The sequence below is a fragment of the Micrasema longulum genome, unplaced genomic scaffold, assembly GCF_059751315.1.
Source record: "Micrasema longulum isolate JH-2025_06_02 unplaced genomic scaffold, ASM5975131v1 h1tg000323l, whole genome shotgun sequence".
NCBI classification, from domain to species: Eukaryota; Metazoa; Arthropoda; class Insecta; order Trichoptera; family Brachycentridae; genus Micrasema; species Micrasema longulum.
The window spans coordinates 1,318,960-1,341,400 of record NW_028277527.1 but is presented as its reverse complement, the minus strand read 5'-3'; the positions used below and the strand labels follow the sequence as shown (position 1 = coordinate 1,341,400).

Here is a 22,441-nt window from a genome sequence, read left to right as displayed (position 1 = left end):
ATTTTTTTAAATAAATATAATTACGGAAATCCACCCTAATTTTACCGTGCCGTATTGATTCGGACGATACGTGTGAAATGGGTCATACACGTGTCTAAACTGCTACTAGAACCTACCAGACACCTGTGCGCTTGTTACAACATTGATAAGGAAATAGGTTGAAAGTGAATATTGTGAAAGTGGTTCTTGCATAGTTATTTGGAGAATCGGAACATCGCAAGGTTTTAATCGTTATCGAAAGTGTTCGGTCTCAGCTTCCGGCGTGGACCTGAAAAGAATCGTGATCATCGGGCATTGCGTAAACCTACCATAGTATCCAGATGCCATGGCCCGAAGGGGTCGGGAGGGGTCGCTGGTTGTGAGGTTGTGGGGTTGCGAGGGACTCCGGGGTTCTGCAGGTCCCGCGGTATCTCAGAGTGCTGTGGTATGGCACGGTAGAGTTTATTAACCTTAGTAGACTATCACTTGTTTATAATTTTGGTAACTTTACAGTCGTTTTACTTAGACTATCTTAAGTACGAAGAATATAATAAGGCGACAGTCTATAGTGCGTTATTCCACCAATGTCAAAAATATCACCAAAAATTAAGTTGTATTTTATTTATCGTCGAGCTCCGCACTTAACTGAATATATATTTTCATCGGCGATGATCCGGCATCGACCGATTCGAGATCTTGTCAAATATGGTAGTTTCGATATCAACCCGGGAGTGTTTCGGAGGTCCGTGAGAAGGAATCTTGCCAGGGAGGTTTCGGTCTGAAGAGAGTCAGCGTCTTTTCACCAGCTTCTGCGAGTTGAAGACTATCTCCCTGTTCCACTTGCAGCGATATTCGAACTTCATTCTAGTCGTGACGCCGGGCCAGCGCATGTGCGCGGCACGCGGGGGGCATAAGGCTAGTTGGTCGAGAATTTTCGTAGATCTGTTTCCGCCGGAGGCTGGGCTGGTCCCTCGGCCGCGAGGACCGGAGAAAGTGGAAACGGGTCGGGCACCGATTACGCCACAACACTCGGCTCTCGAGTACTCCGGGCTTCCTTAGAAACGCGTATCTCGTTTCGTCGGACGAATTCGCTCGCCGATGCGAGATAAACTTTCAACTTTGATTTCCACCGTCTGATGTCTGCGAAAGAGCGAACGGCGCTCGATAACGGAGCGACAGTGTATTCCAGGTGGTTTCGCCGAAAAAATCTGCTCAAATATAACACGTCACACCGACACTGCACAAGGAGACGGAGAAGACAAAGATATCGGGTTGTCGTTACGCGGAGCGCGGTGCGTTATCGCGATACTGCGGCGGGCGGCGGCTGGCTGCGGACTGCGGCGGGTGGCGAACGCGCGGCGCGCGGAGAGCTGGACACAGGACTGAGGACTGAAGATTAGGCCGCGGCCGGACGGCGGACGGTGGACACGCGGCAGCGGCGGCGGGCGGCGTGATCTGCGAATGTAGCCGCGAGCTTTTTGGGTCATCGTTCTGCCGGAGATAAGGAAACTTCCAGGAGATTTCCCATTACGACATGGCCGAAGCGCCAAAGAGGGGAACCGACTACTGCGCGACGAACATTTAACGTCGGGGAGTCTGTACGAAAAATCTCCGCTAGACGATCCGAGAACGAGCAGTTCGCGAGAAGTGAAAATGTACACTGAATTCAAAGCGGATAATGCACGTGTTGTAATTTCTATATCTAGTATCGGTGTTAATGACTATCAGTTATCAGCTAGTGCACCAAGGCTGCTGGTAGCTGCACAGATACCTAGATCGCTTTGAGAAAACGGTTCTCAACATTTCTCGAACGAATTGGTTGAATATTGCGATTTGCACCATCAATACAGAACTGCTAGTCTTAACGAATTCCCCTTTAGCAAAGAAAAATAAAACTGAATAATCAATAAAAATCGGTTAAAATTATTATTAGCAACAAACATGTTGTTATTCGACAATATTTAACATGATAATTCAGTCGGATACGCTCGGGTATGCAGACTGAGCCAACTAAGTAAAGGTAAAAAATACAATTTATAATATGGGCTTTTTACTTAATTAGGTAGGTACTTGTATTCAATATTTAAAAACATAATTCATTTATATTTTTACTGAAGTAAATAAATGCCACCGAACCCTACTGAAAGATATAGCATACCTAACGCGTCGGCCTTGTGTTCAAATTGAAACAATAAAATATAAACCGATAAAAAAACACTGTATTATTGTCGATAAACAAATAATCGAGGAATTCGTGAGGTAAAAAATACATTGAGTATAAACATGTGCTTTGACTAATAGAAGTGAAAACCAATCATAATCAATTGTAATTATTATTAACCATCAACAAAAACACCAGAAAAGCCAATGAGGTGTGTATATATTATATCAGTGAGAAAAGCTAAATTTCAAACAATAAAAATAAGCTATTGTAATAATTATTCCGAATGGATTTATTTTTTTAAAGGAAAAAAATATTTGAGTTCCATTCATTTACCGAAAAATTTCAATTTTTTAGACAGGGAATTCGTAAATATTGCGCTGGAAAAATGGGAATCCATTTGCGATAGAGCGGTATTTGAGCCTCGGACCATTGACCACGAGTGCACAACACTACCACGGAACCACAACCCGGTTCAAAATATTACTTATCATTTTTTAAATTATCGATAAAAAAAAACAATAAAATATTCTCCTGTAAAATACTGTTTTTGTCGGTTACGATGTTTTGGCGAACGTGGCTCGATATTTTCGACGAACAACAAAAAATAATATATGTAATCTCGAGATGAGCGGGAGCATAAAAACGGCACATGATATAAGACACAATTTGCTTGAAAACTAATGATCGGTAAATAATTGTTTACCAATCAATAAAACAGTTTACGTATTTATTTTCTACGATTATGGGAGGTTAATGTGTTTGTGTTATTTATTTATTGACTTGGTGTTTATTTTGAAGCACTCAATATATAAAATAAACGGTTTCAGTAAACTCAAATCGGTGTTTATTTTATATATTAAAATGCTTGCGTTATGTTATTATTGTGTTGTTTGTTGGCGACAGTGTAAATATTGATAGATAGACGCAATTGATTGATAGTGACCGCCGCGGTTTCGGACGGAAATCGGCCGAATCTTCGGCTCAGCCGAAATTCGCAGTCGGGATTTGTCGGATCCCGTTCGGCTGTATTCGGGTGCATTTTATGGCTCGCGACTCGGCCACGCGACCTGTGACTTTCAATTTGTTTTGGCTTACATGCATATATATGCATTACTGAAAGAGATTTTGGATTATTGTTTATTTTAATAATTAGTTATTTCATTGCCATTGTCTAACATAAAAAATAAAAACTAGACTGATTCTGTGATTTGCTGACTATAGTAAGTAGATCTAAGATCTCTCATATTTATATTTATTATAATTCCTCTATAGTTATTATTTATTTAATTATTTTTATTTGGGAAAAAACAACAGTTTTTACATATATTGTATACAGAAAATAAGAATATATTATAAACGAAAATTGTGAAAATAGTCAATATAAATTTTCCACAGTGGTTTAAGCGTAAGCTATTGATTAAGTACACTATCGGTATCAAAATAAAAACAATTTAACAATTAAGAAATGTTAGGCACTTAGAAGTTGCAAATAAAATAAAAATATATAAGTATTTATATACATTAATAAATATGTTGAAGTTCCTAAAGCGTACATTTAATAATTGGTACATAATATAAGTTATATGTATAACATAACAACGAACCAAAAAGTGCTAAAAACAAACAAATTTACTCTTTACATGTATTCCTTTTATTCCATTGAATATTTTATTTAACAAAAAAATAAATAAAACAACGTTTTTTTTAACCACTGATTTCTTATTTTTTCTACCGACCGGTTTTAAAGCTATACAAGTATCCTTTTCAATGTATACTTAACTTATAAATTCTATCCTATTTTATTCTTTCAGTATTGTCCTTCGTATGGAATTAATAAATCAAGTCTCTTTGTCTTTTAAGGATGGGAAATTTGAGATAGATACGCTCAAAACTAGTAAGAGTGGACTAAAGGAAATATATTTTTCTTTTTTATTATTTTCATGAATCGCTTTTTGAAATTGCATTTACTTTATTAAAATTACACCACAAAGTTAGTGCTTCACATATACAATTTATTTTATTTAACACTTATTTTAATGAAATCGTAAGGTATAAAAATTGGGCGTTTTGAGGTGACTTTTAACTTATTTGAATAAGTTTCGGATTCGGTTTCGGCCGAAACTAAAGCAGAAGCCGAAATTCGGCTTTGGCTAAAAATAAGGTTTGGTCAGAATGGGTGCAATGAGTCGAACCATAGTATTATTTATATGAAGGAATATTCGAATAACAATTTCAGTCCAATTGCGATACGGGCAAGTTCGTAACTAGGGTAAATAAATAAGTAATCTAGATCCTAGGGCAGAGAGGAGAGATGATAAGAGACATTTTACGTAAGAATTGTTTATGCAATGGCGGAATAAAGCAATGCGGTCGTTATGTGAGAGTTGGGAAGGTTAATAAGAAGTTAATTGGAAATATTTTAGTTTATTGAAATAAACGGCACTTTGTGCCTTTTACATATACGTTGCATATAATAAAATACATACATGTAAGTGAAATAAGTAAAATATAGTATTTAAAACAAATTATTACTAAACAGGTATTTACAAATTAAGGAGTCTTTTTTTTTTCAAATACACGGTTTGAAAATAATATTACTAGTTATAAAAATACTTGAAATATTAAAAATTTGGTGTTAGAAATATTTTGAACCTGTAAAAAAAAGAAAAAAAAAGTAAGAAAGCAACACATATAAATAAAAAAAATTAAAACAATTTGAATAACACTAAACGAAGATTTTTCTTTTTTGAACTACATGTATTATTATTTAAATCTACTACTTAGGTAACTAATATAAATACATACTGATTAAAAAATTGATAAGAGAAATATTTTGTACTTTTAAATAAAATCAAGAAAAGAAAATAAAAAAAGAAATAATTAAGAAATTTAAACAATTTTGAAGAATACTAATAACATATGATATAATATCATCATTCACTTTCCGCAACTCATGGTGCATAGGGCACTGCATTGGTAACCTAATATAATAATATCGACGCCGGGAAGGAAAAAGTTACCAAGCGACATGTATTGTGGCAACTTTACAGAAATGCCGATTAAGCTTTTTTTTTAATTAGTAAAGAATCTTGAATTTATTTAGAAAGTATTATTTAACTTATGCAGGAATCACGCCAAAATAATAGCTATGTATAAGATTTTTATATTACTGAAAAAAAAAATATAATTGGCTCTTCTGTAAAGTTGCTACATGTCGCTTGGTAACTTTTTCCTTTCCAGTAGCTCAGTCACAAATAACTATCAACGTGCTAATAAGCGACGTGACAACAATTTCTCACCATGGTTGTTTATCGTATTCGGGATCGCAATGCAACATCCGTGAACACCTAATATTAAATGTCAAAATATTTACGTTTAGCGACGAATAATCCTGCTGCGCAATCACATATTTGAATTTCAGCGGTGTAAATATGGTAAATATTCCAAAACTGCCGTTTTTATTTATTTATCATGTTATTCATTGCATTTAGCCAGCGGTTGGCAATTCAAATGTCAAGAAAAGCAGTCACCATAATAATTGTAATTTAATTTTCACTTTTTTGTATTAGATACTCCTTGCAAATGCAATATATTGTATTATTTTTTATAGTGAACGCCGATTTTTCGCCAATGAACTGTATTTATTTACGAGGAAAACAAAAAACAAACCGACACGAACGTTGACTTGGAGATTACACACGCGTTGACTTATGACCGCGATAACTTAAGCATGTTCATTATTGTTCATTGTGATTGCTCAAATGCTTGGGATGTTTTAAAGCACGTCGATAGTTATTTGTGATTGAGCTACTGCGTCGATATATACTAATTATAGTAATACACTTTGTTCGGAGGTGAATCCAGACCCTGGTGCCGATGCCGACATTTTTACTAATTATTTTTTTTTTCGTTTTTTGTTTATTATAGTCTCACTAATTCATAGTTTGTTTGGCCATGCTAAATAAATACCCATTCTAATAATCAGACTCGCCTTCCCGAAGAGATAATCGAATAAAGAAAATAAAATTTACATTAAAAAATAACATTCACGAAAGCTTTTTAAAAAGATACTAAATAATCGTAACCACTTGTTAATTTTATTATACTCGTTCGTATTTTAACGCTTTCTACGCGTGTGGATAGATTATTTTTTTGTAAAAAATAAAAATTTGCGTTCTTATGAATCATACAAATATTTCAATTTTGGGACCAATTTCTTTTAGTCATAATTAACCGAGTTAGAAAATGGATAAACAAGGGATTCGAACCTCGAACCTCCCGCTCCGGAGCTAGGTTTATATTAAGATAAGCTAGTTTAGCAACAATATAAATTGATTTACGACACCAGTTCTAAACTTCAAACCTCAATATCTCAAAATGATGTTTTTAGCACATTCGCGACTTTGGCATCGACCCGACGACATGTACTATTTTTGGCAATAAACGCCGTATTTCGGCACTGAAACAGAACTCAATAAAATAAATATACAGGGTGTTCTTTAAACCCTGTCACATCCGAAACCACGATGATCAGCATGAGCAAGAAGACATATTAGCACATTTAAAAAAATATTTAGAATAAAGAAAAAAATTGAAAATAAAATATTTAAAAAACAAATGGTTGCTTACTTCTGCAGGGAAGAAGTCAGGGGAGCGCGGCGCAGTATCAGACTCCCCCCTTCCCCCTCCTCGTTTCACCTAGGCAGAAGTAAGCAACCTTTGCTTTTTTTGATATTTTATTTTTTTTAATTTTATTCGTTCTAAAAAAATATTTTAATGTGCCAATATGTCTTCTTGCTCATACTGATCATAGTGGTTTCGGATGTGACAGGGTTTAAAGAACACCCTGTATATATTTTTGATGATATTATTATCTGACTTTAGAACGTTCGCTTTATCGTTTTATTTCCAAATGAATGTGTTTAAAACTTGATAGTAAATTAATAATGTTGAGAGTCGATTATGGATAGTGGGTAATAAAGGGTTAGCTCTCTCATATAATATAAAACGTATAATTATTTTTTTGACCTACAACACTTTGGGATTATTGAACTGGATATTAGTGCAACAAACACCAAACGAAACAAGATTTTGAAGTATACAGAAACGCTACAAGTTCATAATATTTGCAATGTTCATAAATTTAACAAGATGCCAAAAAGTGTGTCAAGGCTTAAAAACAGCTTTGCGTGGAAAGAAGAAATATTATTATTAAATTCCAACACGTCAGGGTTCCGATACAAATTATTCTAAATCGAAGTAATCATTTTTAATCTAACAATAATTATTACATATTTAATTAAACGTATTTTTGTTTTTTAGTATAAATTTTTGACCAACTCCTCTTTTGACCAGTCCGTTTTTTGGTTGGCTGGAAGATATTACTTTTAGACCGCCAAAGTATTTATTATTTGTACCGAAAGATTTAAAATAAAAATATTTTTTGAAAATGCGAAAGCTTTCAACGAAAATACATTGGATTACACCTTCACACGAATAAAATAAAATGTTCCAGTTGGTTGAATTTTTTTGTTGTTTTAAATGCTTTGTATGCCCCGCGGTAAAGTAAAAAAATAAGAAAAATTTAATACTAAGTCATTCGGTGTTAGGTCCTATAATTACACACCTTATAAATATTATTTTGCTGACTGGTGTGATTCCGGAGATGTTTAAACATAGCATAGTTAGACCAATTTACAAAGGGGGGGATCATTCAATTGTTAATAATTATAGACCAATTTCACTTTTACCTGCAATTGAAAAATTTTTAGAAAAATATGTCTGCATTTATTTAGATATTTATTTAAAAAAGTTCAACATCATTGATCCTTTCCAATATGGTTTTCAAAAAAAAAAGAGTTGCGATGACTTGCTGCAGGATTTCGCAGATTTCATCAATAACAAATTAAATATTTTGCATCATGTCACTGTACTTTTCATCGATTTCTCAAAAGCTTTTGACACTTTGTGTCATTCTAAATTAATATGTATTTTGGAGTCAATTGGCATAAGAGGTAATTTATTAACTTTTTTTGAAAATTATTTAGTGGGGAGGAAAATGAGTATAAAAATAAAGAATTCATTAAGTCTAGCGAGGGAATGTCTATCAGGGGTGCCACAAGGGTCTATCTTGGGTCCTAAATTGTATATAATTTATGTGTCAGTGATTTGCAACGTTTTTAAAGAAGTAAGGAGATTTATTTTTGCAGATGACACCGCACTAGTTATTTCCAATAAAAACCCATTAGAATCACAAGAGATATTGCAAAGTGATTTCAATAAATTGTTAAAATGGGCTCATGACTATGGTCTCATTATAAATGCAAAAAAGACTAAATGCTTATACATAAAATCTCCTCATGCCAAAAAACATGTTTTGCCTAATATTATTGCTCATTGCACAGATTGCTTGCATGATGGTATTTCTAACACATGTAATTGTGAACTCATAGAATTTGTGGAGGAGTATAAGTATTTGGGTATTTTTATTGATCATAATTTTAAATGGGATCGTCATATATTTAAACTTTGTGATCGATTGCGGACTCTTGTGAGTACTTTCTATAAGTTATCTTTTATTTTGCCTAAAATCACTCTTAAAATTATTTATTTTTATTTAGTAGAATCAATAATAAGATATGGTATAAAGTCGTGGGGACATTCGACTAAAACTAATATTAAAATGATCCAGGGTCTACAGTATTCTATAGTTAAGCGAATTGTACCTGCAGAGATTTACGAACAAAGAAGTAATAATGATCTCCTGTACAAAACAATCAAAACTCTGCCTGTTCGAGGAATACTGTGGCTTTGCATCATTTTGGAACAATTTCATAGTAATACATTCAAGTTTCCTCTCAAACATAACCATAATACACGCTTCACGTCTAATGATGGCTTGGTAGTACCAAAAGTATGCAATAAATATGGAAATAGAACTCTCAAATATTTAGTACCTAGAATTTTTAATTTATTACCAAAAGAACTTAAATTTAACTCACATTGTAACAAGAGCAAAATAAGAGAGTGGCTACTCGATCAAGAGTTTATATATGAATAGTAGCTTAGGTATAAATATTTTATTTTTTCATGTATTTTCTTGTATTTAAAAAATAAATTTATATATTATTATTTGTATAAACATGTTTATTCTGATCTTTCCGGCTGTTAATTTTTATATGTAATTCATTGTTTTTATAAATGTAAATAATATTATTAAGTCAGTATAAATATAATCTTCACCAACAAGCTACAAAAAGTGGCTTGGTGGGATTTTAGTTTTAGTAAAAATATAACAAGTGAAATTTTTTTAAATTGTAAAAATGTATAATTATGCTATTAAATCAAATAAATAAATAAAAAAATTACTAGAAATATAAAACTACAGGCAATTCTCTAAACATTTGTATAATTCCTTGTAGTTTTTTTGTGTTTGTAGCAAATTTGTTAAAATATGAATAGGTACTGAAGGGTTATTTTTTTGCAAAAACGTATTTAACAACGCTGATATTTTGAGGGTAACATGAATACTCTGAAACTACCTGAATCGAAACAGGTTTTTAAAATGTAAGAAATGTAGGATATTGTTTTTAATGCTTCTCGTAGCTTTTTGGTAAAATATCGAGATATATTATGTAAACGATAAAAACGCAATACGTAAGTGTAATAAACTAATATAAATAAGTTAATCAATAAATTAACATATAATTGTGTCATTTTGACAAATAATACCAGCCTAAAATTAAGCCTTGTAAAAATGGGCGGATACCTAATTGAGAGTGACAACACTTTTTATATTTTGCCATTGTTTTCTTTTTCTAAAATTTAAAAATAATGGATTTTCATTTCGTACGTAACTACGCCTATGGCTAGCCCGTACTTGCTTTCTCCCGTTTCATAAAATGTATCAATAAATGTATAAATTTGAGGTCTGTGGGAAATGATTCTAACATTTTTAACAAAGCGCAAAAGCTAGCTAGGGAATTTAAAAAAAAGTAACAGTCAGCAGCAATGTTGTACCTGTAGAGCCTTTGAGGATGGTAAATAGAAAAATAATTTCTGTGACATATTTTTTTATAATCCGCTTTCACATCTCAATAAAACTCTAAAATCCGTACGAAAGTAATAGAAACATGTAATTAAGTTATTTTTAATCGTTTATTGACTTTAATGTGACGAATTTTGCTACTTACTTAGTTTTTATAAATTAGGTATTTTAAAAAGTATAGGAATCATATAGAATTCAAACTGATCCGAACTTTTAAGGCATCGTAACAAGCCATTTTATCATCCCTTATCCGCACCTAGTGGTGCATAGGGCGCGGCATCGGTGAACCAAGCGCAGTGAAGTTCGATCATCTGTTTCGTGAAGGTACGACGATCAATCTCACGCTACAGGTGCCAGTCCAGAAACAATGAAATATTGGAGTTTAAATCAATATTTCAAGTCCACCCTGCCAGAAATCGTACACAGGACCTCAGCCTTGGTAGGTGAATTCGTTAACCACTACACAACGAGACGGATTTAATTTCACTCGATTTCTTTATTCGGGATTTTTACCTGAGAATAGTCATAGAGTCGAAAATACTTGTTCGGGGTTCTGGTACTATTTCACGCACAGAACTGTATTTGTCGTCCTACTGGGCAGAAATAATCAAGATATTTATTTAGATATAGAAAGGAAGCCTGTGCGACAGCTACTTTCAATTGATTAAATATATATTTAAGAACCAAAATTTATTTACAAGTCATTCAAATAGATAAAGTCAATGAAGAAATCGTGTGTTAGAAATACCACATTGTAAAACGAGGCTAGCACAGAGACATGCATATTTTAAAGGCCCAAAATGTTTTAATTCCTTTTATACTGATATTATTTCATTGATCCCAAATTTCAAATTTTCTTTCTTTTAAAAAACACGCACTATTATGGATTCAAACTAAAGATATGAATTCTTTATTTCTATGATATATTTTGCTGCCCTTTAATAATAAGGAATATTTTGATATTTTTTTATTTCCCTTTTTAATTACTATAAAAATTTAAAAAAATACCTTAGAATCTTTTACAGAATATTTTATTTTATCTTTTTGTTACACAAAAATATTAAAACTGTCTATTTATTATAGGAGCAAAAATTCATAAACATTTCTTGTATACCCACGAACAGGCCATGCCTTTGTGGGATTTTTTTGTTTACTATTTTTACTGTTAATTTGTATTAAATTTCTATGAAATTATCCTTTTTTTAATACTCTGTTTTACCTCTTATGTATGCTGTAAAAAAACAAATAAAATAAATTAGCTTAAAATAAGATGTTTACAATATTGGTAACCCTTGACGTGAGGACAATGACAAATGTTCTAATAAACAGCTACAATAACCATGTCCTAGAATGGATGGCGGAGAACAAAAGGGCGAAATATCAAAAGGAAATTATTTTATGTCAAGCCAACCGAGAAATCTACACCAGTGGTTAGATGGAAAATATCGTAATGAGAAAATTATTCAAAAACGCAACACAAACTGGTATTTATTACAAATGGAGTTGGCTATAGTGTTGTATGGTGTATAGGTGAGAGCAGATACTAACAACAAAAATTCAGAGATAGAAAACAGTTCTTCATACAAAATAAATATTTAATCATTTGACCTACGTGTATGTAAAAGTACTCAAATAAATAGATTTTACACAAACTAAATAAACTATTTAACATGGAAAATCACAAAGAAAGTGATTAAAATCTTCAAAGGCACATTTTACTTCAACAACAAACTGAAGATCGTAAACGGATTCCAAACATTATTTTTTTTATGAAAAAAAAATATTCTCTGTAGGAAAGGTTCTTATCAAGTTCATAAACCAAAACTTTCCAACATTTCTCGATGAAAATGCATTATAATTTTATTCAAATTTTATTAAAAGTGGATCAAACTAAAATACTATTTTACTTATTACAAATGCATGAAAAAATTTCAGGTAAAAATTTCAGTGTGTTCAAATAAGTTCACCGCATTTTATTATTCTGAAAAATGGGGGTCAATGCTAAATAAGCTCCTGACATCACTTAGACCGGTGAAGATCTATTATGACGAGCCCCTGTCAGCTACTGGAGTACTACTAGTCTAGTGGAGGGCGGGTGTTCTCGTGTTTTATGTTAGGTCTTTAAAGCATCGGACTATTAGGTAGGGCGCGAGCGCTCTGACATCTTCAGGTTTAACCAGTGGTGCCCCGAAGATGCGGCTTCTTTTGTGATCCAAAGCATCACATTTGCATAGAATGTGTATGGGTGTGACATCATCTGCACTGCAGAACCTACATCTGCTGTACTCACGGAGACTGGACCGCTGTCCACGTGCAAACCACGAGCCCGCTGCGCGATATCGCATGATTGGCCCATTTCACACCACGGCAAAAATCTACACGGCATGATAAAATACAATAGGGTGGATCGATATTTATTGTTTTACAATTATTTATTTATTTAATGCCTGGCAAACCCAATAACCAGTACAACATGAGACCGACTAATCTCCAGTCTTTTTGCAAGATTTTTACCTGAGAGTACTCGCTAAATTTAAATAATGATTTTGATAAAATTATTGTTAAAATCTCTTTTTTTAACTTTGACTCAATTATTTTAATCGGGTTGTGGTCCCGTGGCTAGTGTTGCGGACTCGCGGATCATAGGTCCGAGGTTCGAACCCTAATTTACCCCAACTTGATTTCCAGTTATTATAAAATGTATTAACCGAGGCGTTTTTATTGATATTTTTACTAAAATCATTAACTATGGAGTTTTATAAAAAAAAACATAAATATTTTCAAATTTAAATAGCTGCAAACGAATCGAATAAATTTCAATCCACTATAAATTTAGCGTGCCGTTTAGGTTAAGTGAAATAGGCTATTCACCGTCGGATATCACACGGCTGGTTTGTTTATTTGGAAATTCTTGTAAAAATGAACAGACTTTAGAGGATTCAGAAAGGTTTACTCTGGTGATTCAGTCTGCAATGCCCTGTAAGGGCTCTAGTGATAACCCTCGCCTGGTTTCTGCTAAGTTTCATTTGGTCTAAAGCAAATCTTTGCGAGTAAGTAAGTACCCACCCCTGTAGTGTTCCTTCGCATGGTTCGCACCACATAATAATTCTGAGGACGTGCTGACGTCTGTTATACTACCGATTTCTATAGATCAGAAAATACGGATCATCCAAAGAAAAAAAATAATTTTATGTTTTAGTGCATTTTTTACACATGAACTAAATAATTATGTTTTATACGTACAGGCGTTCAATGGGAAAATAGACGTGCATAAACAAAGTTGCGGACCCCTGGGTAATAATAAAATCCCCGTGTAATGAATTATTTGAATTGAGTGCGAAGTAATAGGTACTACTCTCGGGCTTGTCTTTGTATAAATATGTGCCTACGAACGCTACAACATTCCTCTGCGCTAGAATGTTATTGGCATAAATTGTAACCTAATTCCATTTGAAAATATTATTAGATCAAAAGTTCTTCATGTTTAAAATAAAATATTACAATTAGACAACTTGGAAACCTTAGAAATTAAAAAAGCGACTCATAATAAGAAAAAAAAATATTTCCTTTAGTCCTTTCTTGTCTAGTTTTAAATATCGTATCTACCTCACATTAGGCTTCCCATCCTTACAAGACAAAAAGACTTGACTTATTAGCTCCATATGTAATATAACGTAAACATTGATAAAATAAAATAGGATAGAATTCATTACAAAGAAGCTTGTATGGCTTTGAAACCGTTCGGTAGGAAAAAAAAGTGGTTAAAAACAAAGATGTATTTATTTTATGAAAATTTATTGTTTATGTTCAGAAAAATACCGAAATGGACAAAAGGAATTGCGGTTAAAAATAACTATAATTACATTAATTACTATAATTACACATAATTTTTCAGCTATTCATTTTCCGTCTAAGCCGCTAGACTTTGGTATGAGCTGCCATCATATAAAAAATGCATTTTCTCTAGCAACCTTCAGGAAACGCCTGAAACTTTATTATACATTCCCAGAATCCTGAACTCCTTGAGTTTTTGCTGCTTTTTTTTTCAAAAGTATTTTTTTTATCCCTTTTTCTTTCCTTGGTTCCTCTTTCTCTCTCCTTCCAAACGCATTATCTGATCCCACATTTTCCTCATTATTTAACACGAATAAATATTTATTTTTTAATTTTATTAATGTTTATACGTGCAAACTTTATCTCCCAATTGAAAAAACAGTTGTTATTTTTAATTAATTAGGTTTTTTTTAATATTTCATTTTAACATATGTATGAATTTTTTCATATACAGGATGACTAGAACTGAACCCGCCATAGCAAATTCGCACATAGAGGAGGTCGTTGGCTAGTTATTGGATCCTACTTTCTCTAGCTTAAGTTTCATAGTTTGGGAGATATGTAAATTTTTATACTTTATAGAGATTTTTCCAAAATTGTTCAATTTTTATATTATTTTAGAATTTTTTATTATTTGTTGGTAGTCATAAACATTTGTGATTAAAATACGTCGGAACTTCAAAAAATAAGATATTACTATTTTTTAAAAAAAACTTTACGATAAAATTCAACCTGAAATGAAAAAAAACTACGGTGTTTCAATAATTTTATTTTATTTTATTTATTTTATTTATTTATTTACGGACAAAGTCCATTATAAACATTACAATTAAAAGAAATTTTTACAAAGGAATAAAAAAATATAAGGAACAGAAATAAGCAGCATTATTTATTCTTCTCTATGTTAATTATCTAGTTCGTCGCCTTTTTTTTAAAAGCGTAATATCTTATTTTTTAACCCTAGTTTGAGAGAAGTTCCGACGAATTTTAATCACTAATGTTTACGACTGCCAACAAATAATAAAAAAAATACTAAAATAATGAGAAAAAAAAGTTCTGAATGCTCGAAGGTCAAATTTTGGAAAAATCTCAATAAAAATTTACATATCTCCCAAACTATGAAATTTTAGCTAAGGAAAGTAAGGTCCAATAATTAGCAAATGACCTCCTCTATATGCGAATTTGCTATGGCGGGTTCAGTTCCAGTCACCCTGTGTATTTATGTTTTTTTAGTACAAAATTTTGACCAATCTCTTATTTTGACCTGTTTTTCGGTTGGCTGGAAAATATTGATTTAAGCAATAAGTTTGCCAAAGTACTTATTTTTTGTACCTGAAGTTTTAAATAAATAAATAATTTATTTTAGAAGCTCTAAATCCCTGCTAATATAAAATATGCATTGGAAACAGTTTAGAACGAAAAGTTTAATTGACGTTTCTAAATAATATATTTTAGCCAGATAAATATTTTATTTATTTTAATCACCTGTCGAAAATTAATTGAATTTTTTTTTACATAACCTATTAAAAACAAAACAAGTACACCAGAAATACATTTTCAAAGGCGTTTTTTTTCTATCAAAACGAGAAATTATAACATTTTCTATATCACTTGAGCAAAAACACAAAAATGATAAAAACGAAAGTGGGGGGTTATTTTATCAGCTTGGAAACAGTAAAATAATTCTGTCAGAAAGTTTTAATCGTATTCATTAATTTTAGAATTGAATAAACAAGATAAAAAATGAAGGCCGCTAATCACAACCCAGTAGATACATAAACCAAAGTTATCATACTTATCTACAACAAAGTGCAAGGTTTTGGACAGGGTGAAATGGATATCATTTTTATCTTACAAGTGCTGATCGTATTATACAACCAATTGAAATAAACAGAAAACTACACGTGTTTTCGGTCGACATACGCAATGTCGAGAGAACAAGCCAGCTATATTATTAACCCTACAATGCCCGATGTAGACGAGCCGCTACATACCGATTATCGGCGTATAAAAGTGATTTCAAACATGTTTATCACTCGGCGACTAGTTTATTATATTGTAAACGAGTACATACTAGCTATTATGATTTACTTTCAAAAGTCGCCACCAGGGTAAAATTTTTCGATAAAATTTGAGACAAAAAGTCAGTTGCACGTATTCTGTCAAAAGTGTAATTTAGATAAAGTTCAAAGGGTAATTTCTTTGTTTTTTTTTTCAAGATTTTTAAATATAATTGTTTCCACAACATTCATTATTATTAAAAAGATGTTCATAAGAATCGTTCTATCTTGTTTTCTTTATATTCTTGTATTTTTTAACCTTTTTGTCTGATGTAGCATATTGTTCACATTGGCGGCCGCCGTGGTGTAGTGGTCAAGACGCTTGACTCACACACGGAAGGTTCCGGGTTCGATTCCCGGTGAGAACACAAAAAAAATAAACGTGATTTTTTTCAAGACTGGGTGTTCTGTGATGTAATTCACAACTGTAATTGGGCCTCCTGGCCTGTTGTTTAACCAAAAATATAATACATAAATAAACAAAACTATTAAATTAAAACTTACAATTTTTTTTTCACTATTTTTCCTAATATTTGCACAAAAAAACATTCATAAAAATATGTTTTTAGTTGGAATTAGAAAAGTTGGTCATTGAAGGGTTAGCTTTAATAAATTCGGAAAAAGTGTTTGCTTTTTAAAATAGATGGCGTATCGCCGTTTGTGCGTTATGCCAACGTCTATAAAATATGGACACCACAGACGAAGAATAAATATGTATTTTGAAGTTCTGTTAAAAGTTTTTGGATAGGCCGTTTAGATTAATTCGGTAGAATTTGCATGTCAGTAGAGACGTAAGGAGACAAAGGCGCTTGGATGGTTCAGGAAGAAAAGAAAGGAAACTTGTAATTTTTATAGAAGAGAGTATGGTTGAGATTCTCTTCACCTATATAGATACATTCACTTTACAAGTAAAGAAGTCTTAAATCTCATCACTAAGACACACATATCGTCGTCCATTTTTCAAAAAGGCGCATCTCGATTTTTTAAATTTTTGAGACGACTTTTTAAGAATTTTTTTGGAAAAGTTTCGTCTATAAAAATAATGAAAAAAGAATCTTACAGCATTTTGCTTGGTTTTTAAAATATTTTAAGATAGCATGATGCCCATTTATTCCATAAAAATAACTTAATTTTTATTAAAATATTCATAACTCAATTTCGATAAAAAACGAGATACGCCTTTTTCACAGATGGACGACGATATGGCGATGAGTAAATTCGGTGCCTCCTCAATAATGTTTTCCCTCTCTGTTGCAACAACTTTAAACATGAATAACTCCCTAAGGAGGAAATCCAGCCAGTCTGCAAGCATACTCAAAACATTGTTGAATACGTTTTGATCCGTTACTGTCAATATATTTTTATAAATATTATTATTTGTATCAAATTTTGCAATTGGTACCAATCACGATTACGGACCCGAAATACCTGACGTCAAAGACACTATCGAAGAAATTGACGAACTGATTGTGTTGAAAAGTACAACAATTCAATGACAAATGTAATTGAGGGTAATGTGATATAATAAATGATAAAAATATTATTTATAGGAATATGCCAACACTTACCTAAAATAATTAATGTCTAAAAATAATTCATTACTCGCACCTGCATCTGAAAGTACCACCTATTTATGGTGATGGTTAAACAGTGGCGGATTTCCCCTAAGGCCCAGTGGGTCCGGGCCGAGGGCGGCCATATATTAGGGGATGCAAAACTTCATTAGGAAAATTATTGCGACCTTCAGAATGGCTCAAAACACTTAACTAGGTTGAATTGACCAAACCGCATTAGTTTTTTTTTTCATTTTTTAAACAGCTGACGTTTAATAATCAGTGTGGTCATTCTATGAAGCAAAGTGTGGTCGTATTAAAAAAAAAAATCCCCAAATTAACCGCTCTCAAGTGGATAGAGAAGATTCATAATTCCACCACATGGATACTCAAAATAGTCGCTGGAAATTTGGAACGGAATGGAAGCATTTTGGAACTTTAAATTTTCAACATGAACACTTGCAGAATATCCTACAAATATAAAACAAAAATTTCCGGGTAAAATAAAGCAAATGAGATTTTTTCAGTATTAATTAAACTTTTTGAGTAATTATAAATTGTTGGTTTACTGATATAATAACGTTTATTTAAATATAAGTTACCAATTAAAAATACTTGCTACACTATAATAACTTAAATCGAATTGTTGGTTAATTTTTTTTCAAATGTCTTTTTTTTATAAATAACTGAACTCTTTTGACCTGTATGTACCTATATTTTAAAGAATATATTGTTATCTATGCGTAAAGGCAGAAAGTCCCGTTTTTACGAATAAACCGGAAATTGGAAGTTATCCTAGTATTACGTTAGGGTAAAAAACTAGATATAAAACGGATATCCGATAACTGTCACGTATCCGACCGGATACCGAATATCTAGCGGATACCCAATATTTATTTAAATGCGAAAATTTCATGAAATCAACGCCACTGAGTTGATCAATTGATATCGACAGTGTTTGGAAAAAGGGAAGTAACCCTAATTATTTGAAAATTTTACATTTTTTATGAAAGGGTTCGTCAGTGTTCAGTATACAACCTGGAAAAAGAATTTGACCGCAAATAAAATATGTTTACCAAAAATTATTTTTAGAATAAAAATATATTTGCGTGAAAAAATAAAGCGCAATGGGTGAAACTACCAAAAAATATTATTATATTATTAATCATCTTATAAACCATATTGATATGCAACTCATCAATCGATAAGTGATCATTAAGAATACCATGAAAATATTTTTACCCTTTTTTATTTTATGGACATTAAAACTTTTGTTTTTAACTAAGAGAAATTAGAGTACCTGGAGTTTTTATTGTTTTTTATATTTTATACAATGGGCCGGGTATCCGGCTTAGGGGTTTGTCGGATATCCGGCTTAGGGGTTTGCCGGATATCCGGTATTCGGTCAAACCACTATTTAAGAAACCTTAATAGGCACTACCATTATACTCACAAACACGCTGTAAAAATATGTATTCAATTTTCGGATCTCAAATGATACGAGTAATATATTAACTATTATGTGTTCAGTTCGATGGGACCACCCTTCTTCACTTTTTCCACGCATATTTTAACTGTAGTTTGGCTATAGAAGTGTTTCGGGACGATAACGTTCCTTCTTACGAATATCTCCTTAAATAAGGGATCCGTAGGTTGAACTGAAGACCCACATTTTAACATAAATATACTACAAGATTGGGTACATTCAAAAATAAAAAGTAAATAAACTATACAAGAATATGTATGGAAAACATAGTACTCGTAGTATGCCTTCTAGAATAAGCTTATTATTACCATTTTAACATTAACCTCGATATGTACTAAATGTACATAAATTATATAAATAGCAAACATGAAACATTGTGCGGTGTACAAATGTTGAGATCCGTGCAGTACGTAAACTGTAAAGCTGAACAAGCACTATCGATAAAATCAAGAAAGACACGTAGAGCGAATGGACAGCGAAAGAACGATTAAAAAATACGATGAGAATGTTGATGGATGCAGAAAACGGTGAAGACCGAAAAAGACATTGCATGACCAAATCCAACAAATGCTTGAAAATTGACATGTCAGAATAATCGACGAGCGTGCATGAGAAGATGCACGAATGTAAAGAAAGCGAGGTATGTATGCAAAGACAAAGTAGTGACGTTCTATCCTCTCTGTCTACCCCTACCTACGGGGAAATGGCGTAATGGTTCGTATTGTTTAGAAACATTGTGTTACAGGCATTTTGTAAACAAAAAAATACTTATATATTTATAGTTATATAATAGTTATATATTTAAGTATTGTTTCGCTCCCAGTACGAGTACACTGTGCACCTGTAACCTTGTTTCAATTATTTATGCCAGTGTTTTTCAAACTTTTTTTAATACGCGACGCCTTTGAGAGTAAAAAAAATTGGCGATCCCCCAGGACCTTAAGAGGATGCGCAGTCTGACTTTTTAAATACAAACGTTTTTCCGTATTTCTTCCCCGGATTATGGCACTATAGTCCTTAAAATATAGCTTGATTAGAATGACAGCTGTCAAACTAATTTCATTAGTGATGGGAAATTGCTGATCACTGATCAAACGATTTTATCAGTTATTTCATGCAATCATGAAACTCTGTTTCCGAAAATTGATATAAAAAACGCAAAAACAAAACTATTATAGTGTGTTTAACACAATTATTCACCAAAAATGAGACATTTATACTTTTTTCATGAACAACATCAAATTAATTATTTTTTTATTCGATCAATTTACATTGATCAATTTGTCCCATCTCTAACGTTTTTGCAAAATGATGTAACCTTGTAAAAACGTCGTCAATAATTAGGTTTATTTTAGTTTTCTTTTAGTTTTAAAGCTGATTTTATATATTAATGTTGATTTGTGTTTCAAGCATTGTATTAAAAAAGTACATTAACACGCCAGATACAAATGATTTTTCGTGTGTCGATATAAATAACTCCTTTGACGTTACTACAAAGTTATGTCGTCACTTTTTCTGACAACTGTCATTCTAATCATGTTACATTTTAAGGACTATGGAGCAGTGATTGTTTACGCACTATAGATATTCACCATTTATTTATTTATGCTTTATTAAGTTAGTTCATAACATTTTAAGAACTAATATAAACTTTTAATAATATTACAATTTTTTTATCAAAATTTCTCAATTATATATTTTTTCAAATTAATTTTAAATATTTCAATTTTATCTATTTCTTTTATTTGTTTAGGTAACTCATTGTACAGCTTCAATCCCTTGTACAATGAGTTTTGAGATTCTGTTTTTTTCCTCATTGGTAATCTTACCATTGGCGTGTGTCTATCGTTTTACGTTTTTGATAGTGAGCTGGGACCATCTAAAATCCCATAAAAGCGTCTAGTTTTATCTGCCGTCTTTGGTAGTACGGTATACAAATATGATAAATAATTTTGAAAAACGGAAAAGGAGAACACAGAAAATTTAATTCTAATACTTTCTAAAAAAAAATCGATTTAGTATTGGGATACGGTAAACGACACAACAAAACCTCGATTTTGTCGATTTTAGCTAGGCATTATCAGTCGGACACGCAGTGCGAGATGTGGCAGCAAAACTTTGTTCAAATTTCATTCCCTTTCCGCACCTAATGGTGCATAGGACACTGCATAGGTACATCAATCGCAGAGTATCGTGTTAATTTATATTACATGAGGGTAAGATGATAAATCTTGCGCTTCAGGTCCCAGTCCAGGGAAAATAAAATAGTGTAGTGTAAAACCACCCTTTTAAACTAATATTTCATATCAACCATGCCGGGACTCGAACCCGAGACCTCTTGCATGGCAGACAAACGCGCTGACCACTACACCGCAAGGCCGACATATCGTTATTTGCGCCTCAAGAAAAACGACGAACTGTCGAAAAATAAACATGCACAGCTTTCTCACTGAAATCATTGTATTTTCATTGTTGTATTGGACGTTAAACTCTGGCGTTTTAGTTTTGCCTTGCTCGTGACCGCGACCCCCCAGCAAGGCTTTGCGACTCGCCTTAGGGGGGCGCGACCCACAGGCTGGAAAACACTGGTTTATGCAAACAAAACGGAGCAAGTGTCTTGTACGAACATTGTTCAAAATTTTCTGATCCAAGGCCGGATGCATTTTTGTTTATACAGTAGTAAAAAAAATCCTTGTTTTTATTTAAAGCCTACACAAGCGAACCATTTTGTCTTATAAAATTACAAAAATAAAATTCCATACAATACATATATTTTTAAAATTTAACTTTGTGTACAATTTACCCACTATAATACCGACTTTTCTACGTCTATTGAGGCGTACTCGTCTCTTCGCCAGGACACTAATTACACTAACAAGTAAATTCCACTATACATCTTCACCACAGTAGTTGCACAAAAACACAAATCCGACGTGCTAATAGGACACATGCTATCAGAAGCTAACACCAACGTGTACTGATTATATTATATTTTATTTTTTAATTTAACTTTTATTATAATCAGTGCACGTTGGTGTTAGCTTATAATAGCATGTGTCCTATCAGCGGGTTGTTTTTATATTTTTGTGCAACAATTATGGTAAAGGTGTGTAATTAGTGTCTTGACGAAGAGAGGGATACGTCTCGAAACCAGTGGACATAGAAAAGTCGGTAAATGGTTGTGTACAAATATTTACTATGAAATGTTTGACCACAAAGCTTTAAACATTAATTATAGAAATAAGGTCATTAAATTATTTAATTTTTTTTTTTTGAGAACGCATATCGATGGCTCAGTTCCATAAAGCTATAACTACA

General features: G+C 32.5%; 1 protein-coding gene across 3 annotated transcripts in view; it reads right to left on the bottom strand.

Moving 5' to 3' along the window:
* Window positions 1-22,441, bottom strand: part of LOC148282486 (activating transcription factor of chaperone-like) — a 70,338-nt gene that overhangs the window by 21,667 nt on the left and 26,230 nt on the right. The window contains exon 1 of one of the 3 annotated variants that reach the window (XM_088225027.1): window positions 309-1,316. The exons of the other annotated variants lie outside the window; for them this stretch is intronic. Coding sequence (XP_088081153.1) covers window positions 309-327 — 19 coding nt within the window. The 5' untranslated portion in view covers window positions 328-1,316. Of the gene's footprint in view, window positions 1-308; window positions 1,317-22,441 lie in introns of those variants that run through there. 3 annotated transcript variants of the gene reach the window in all.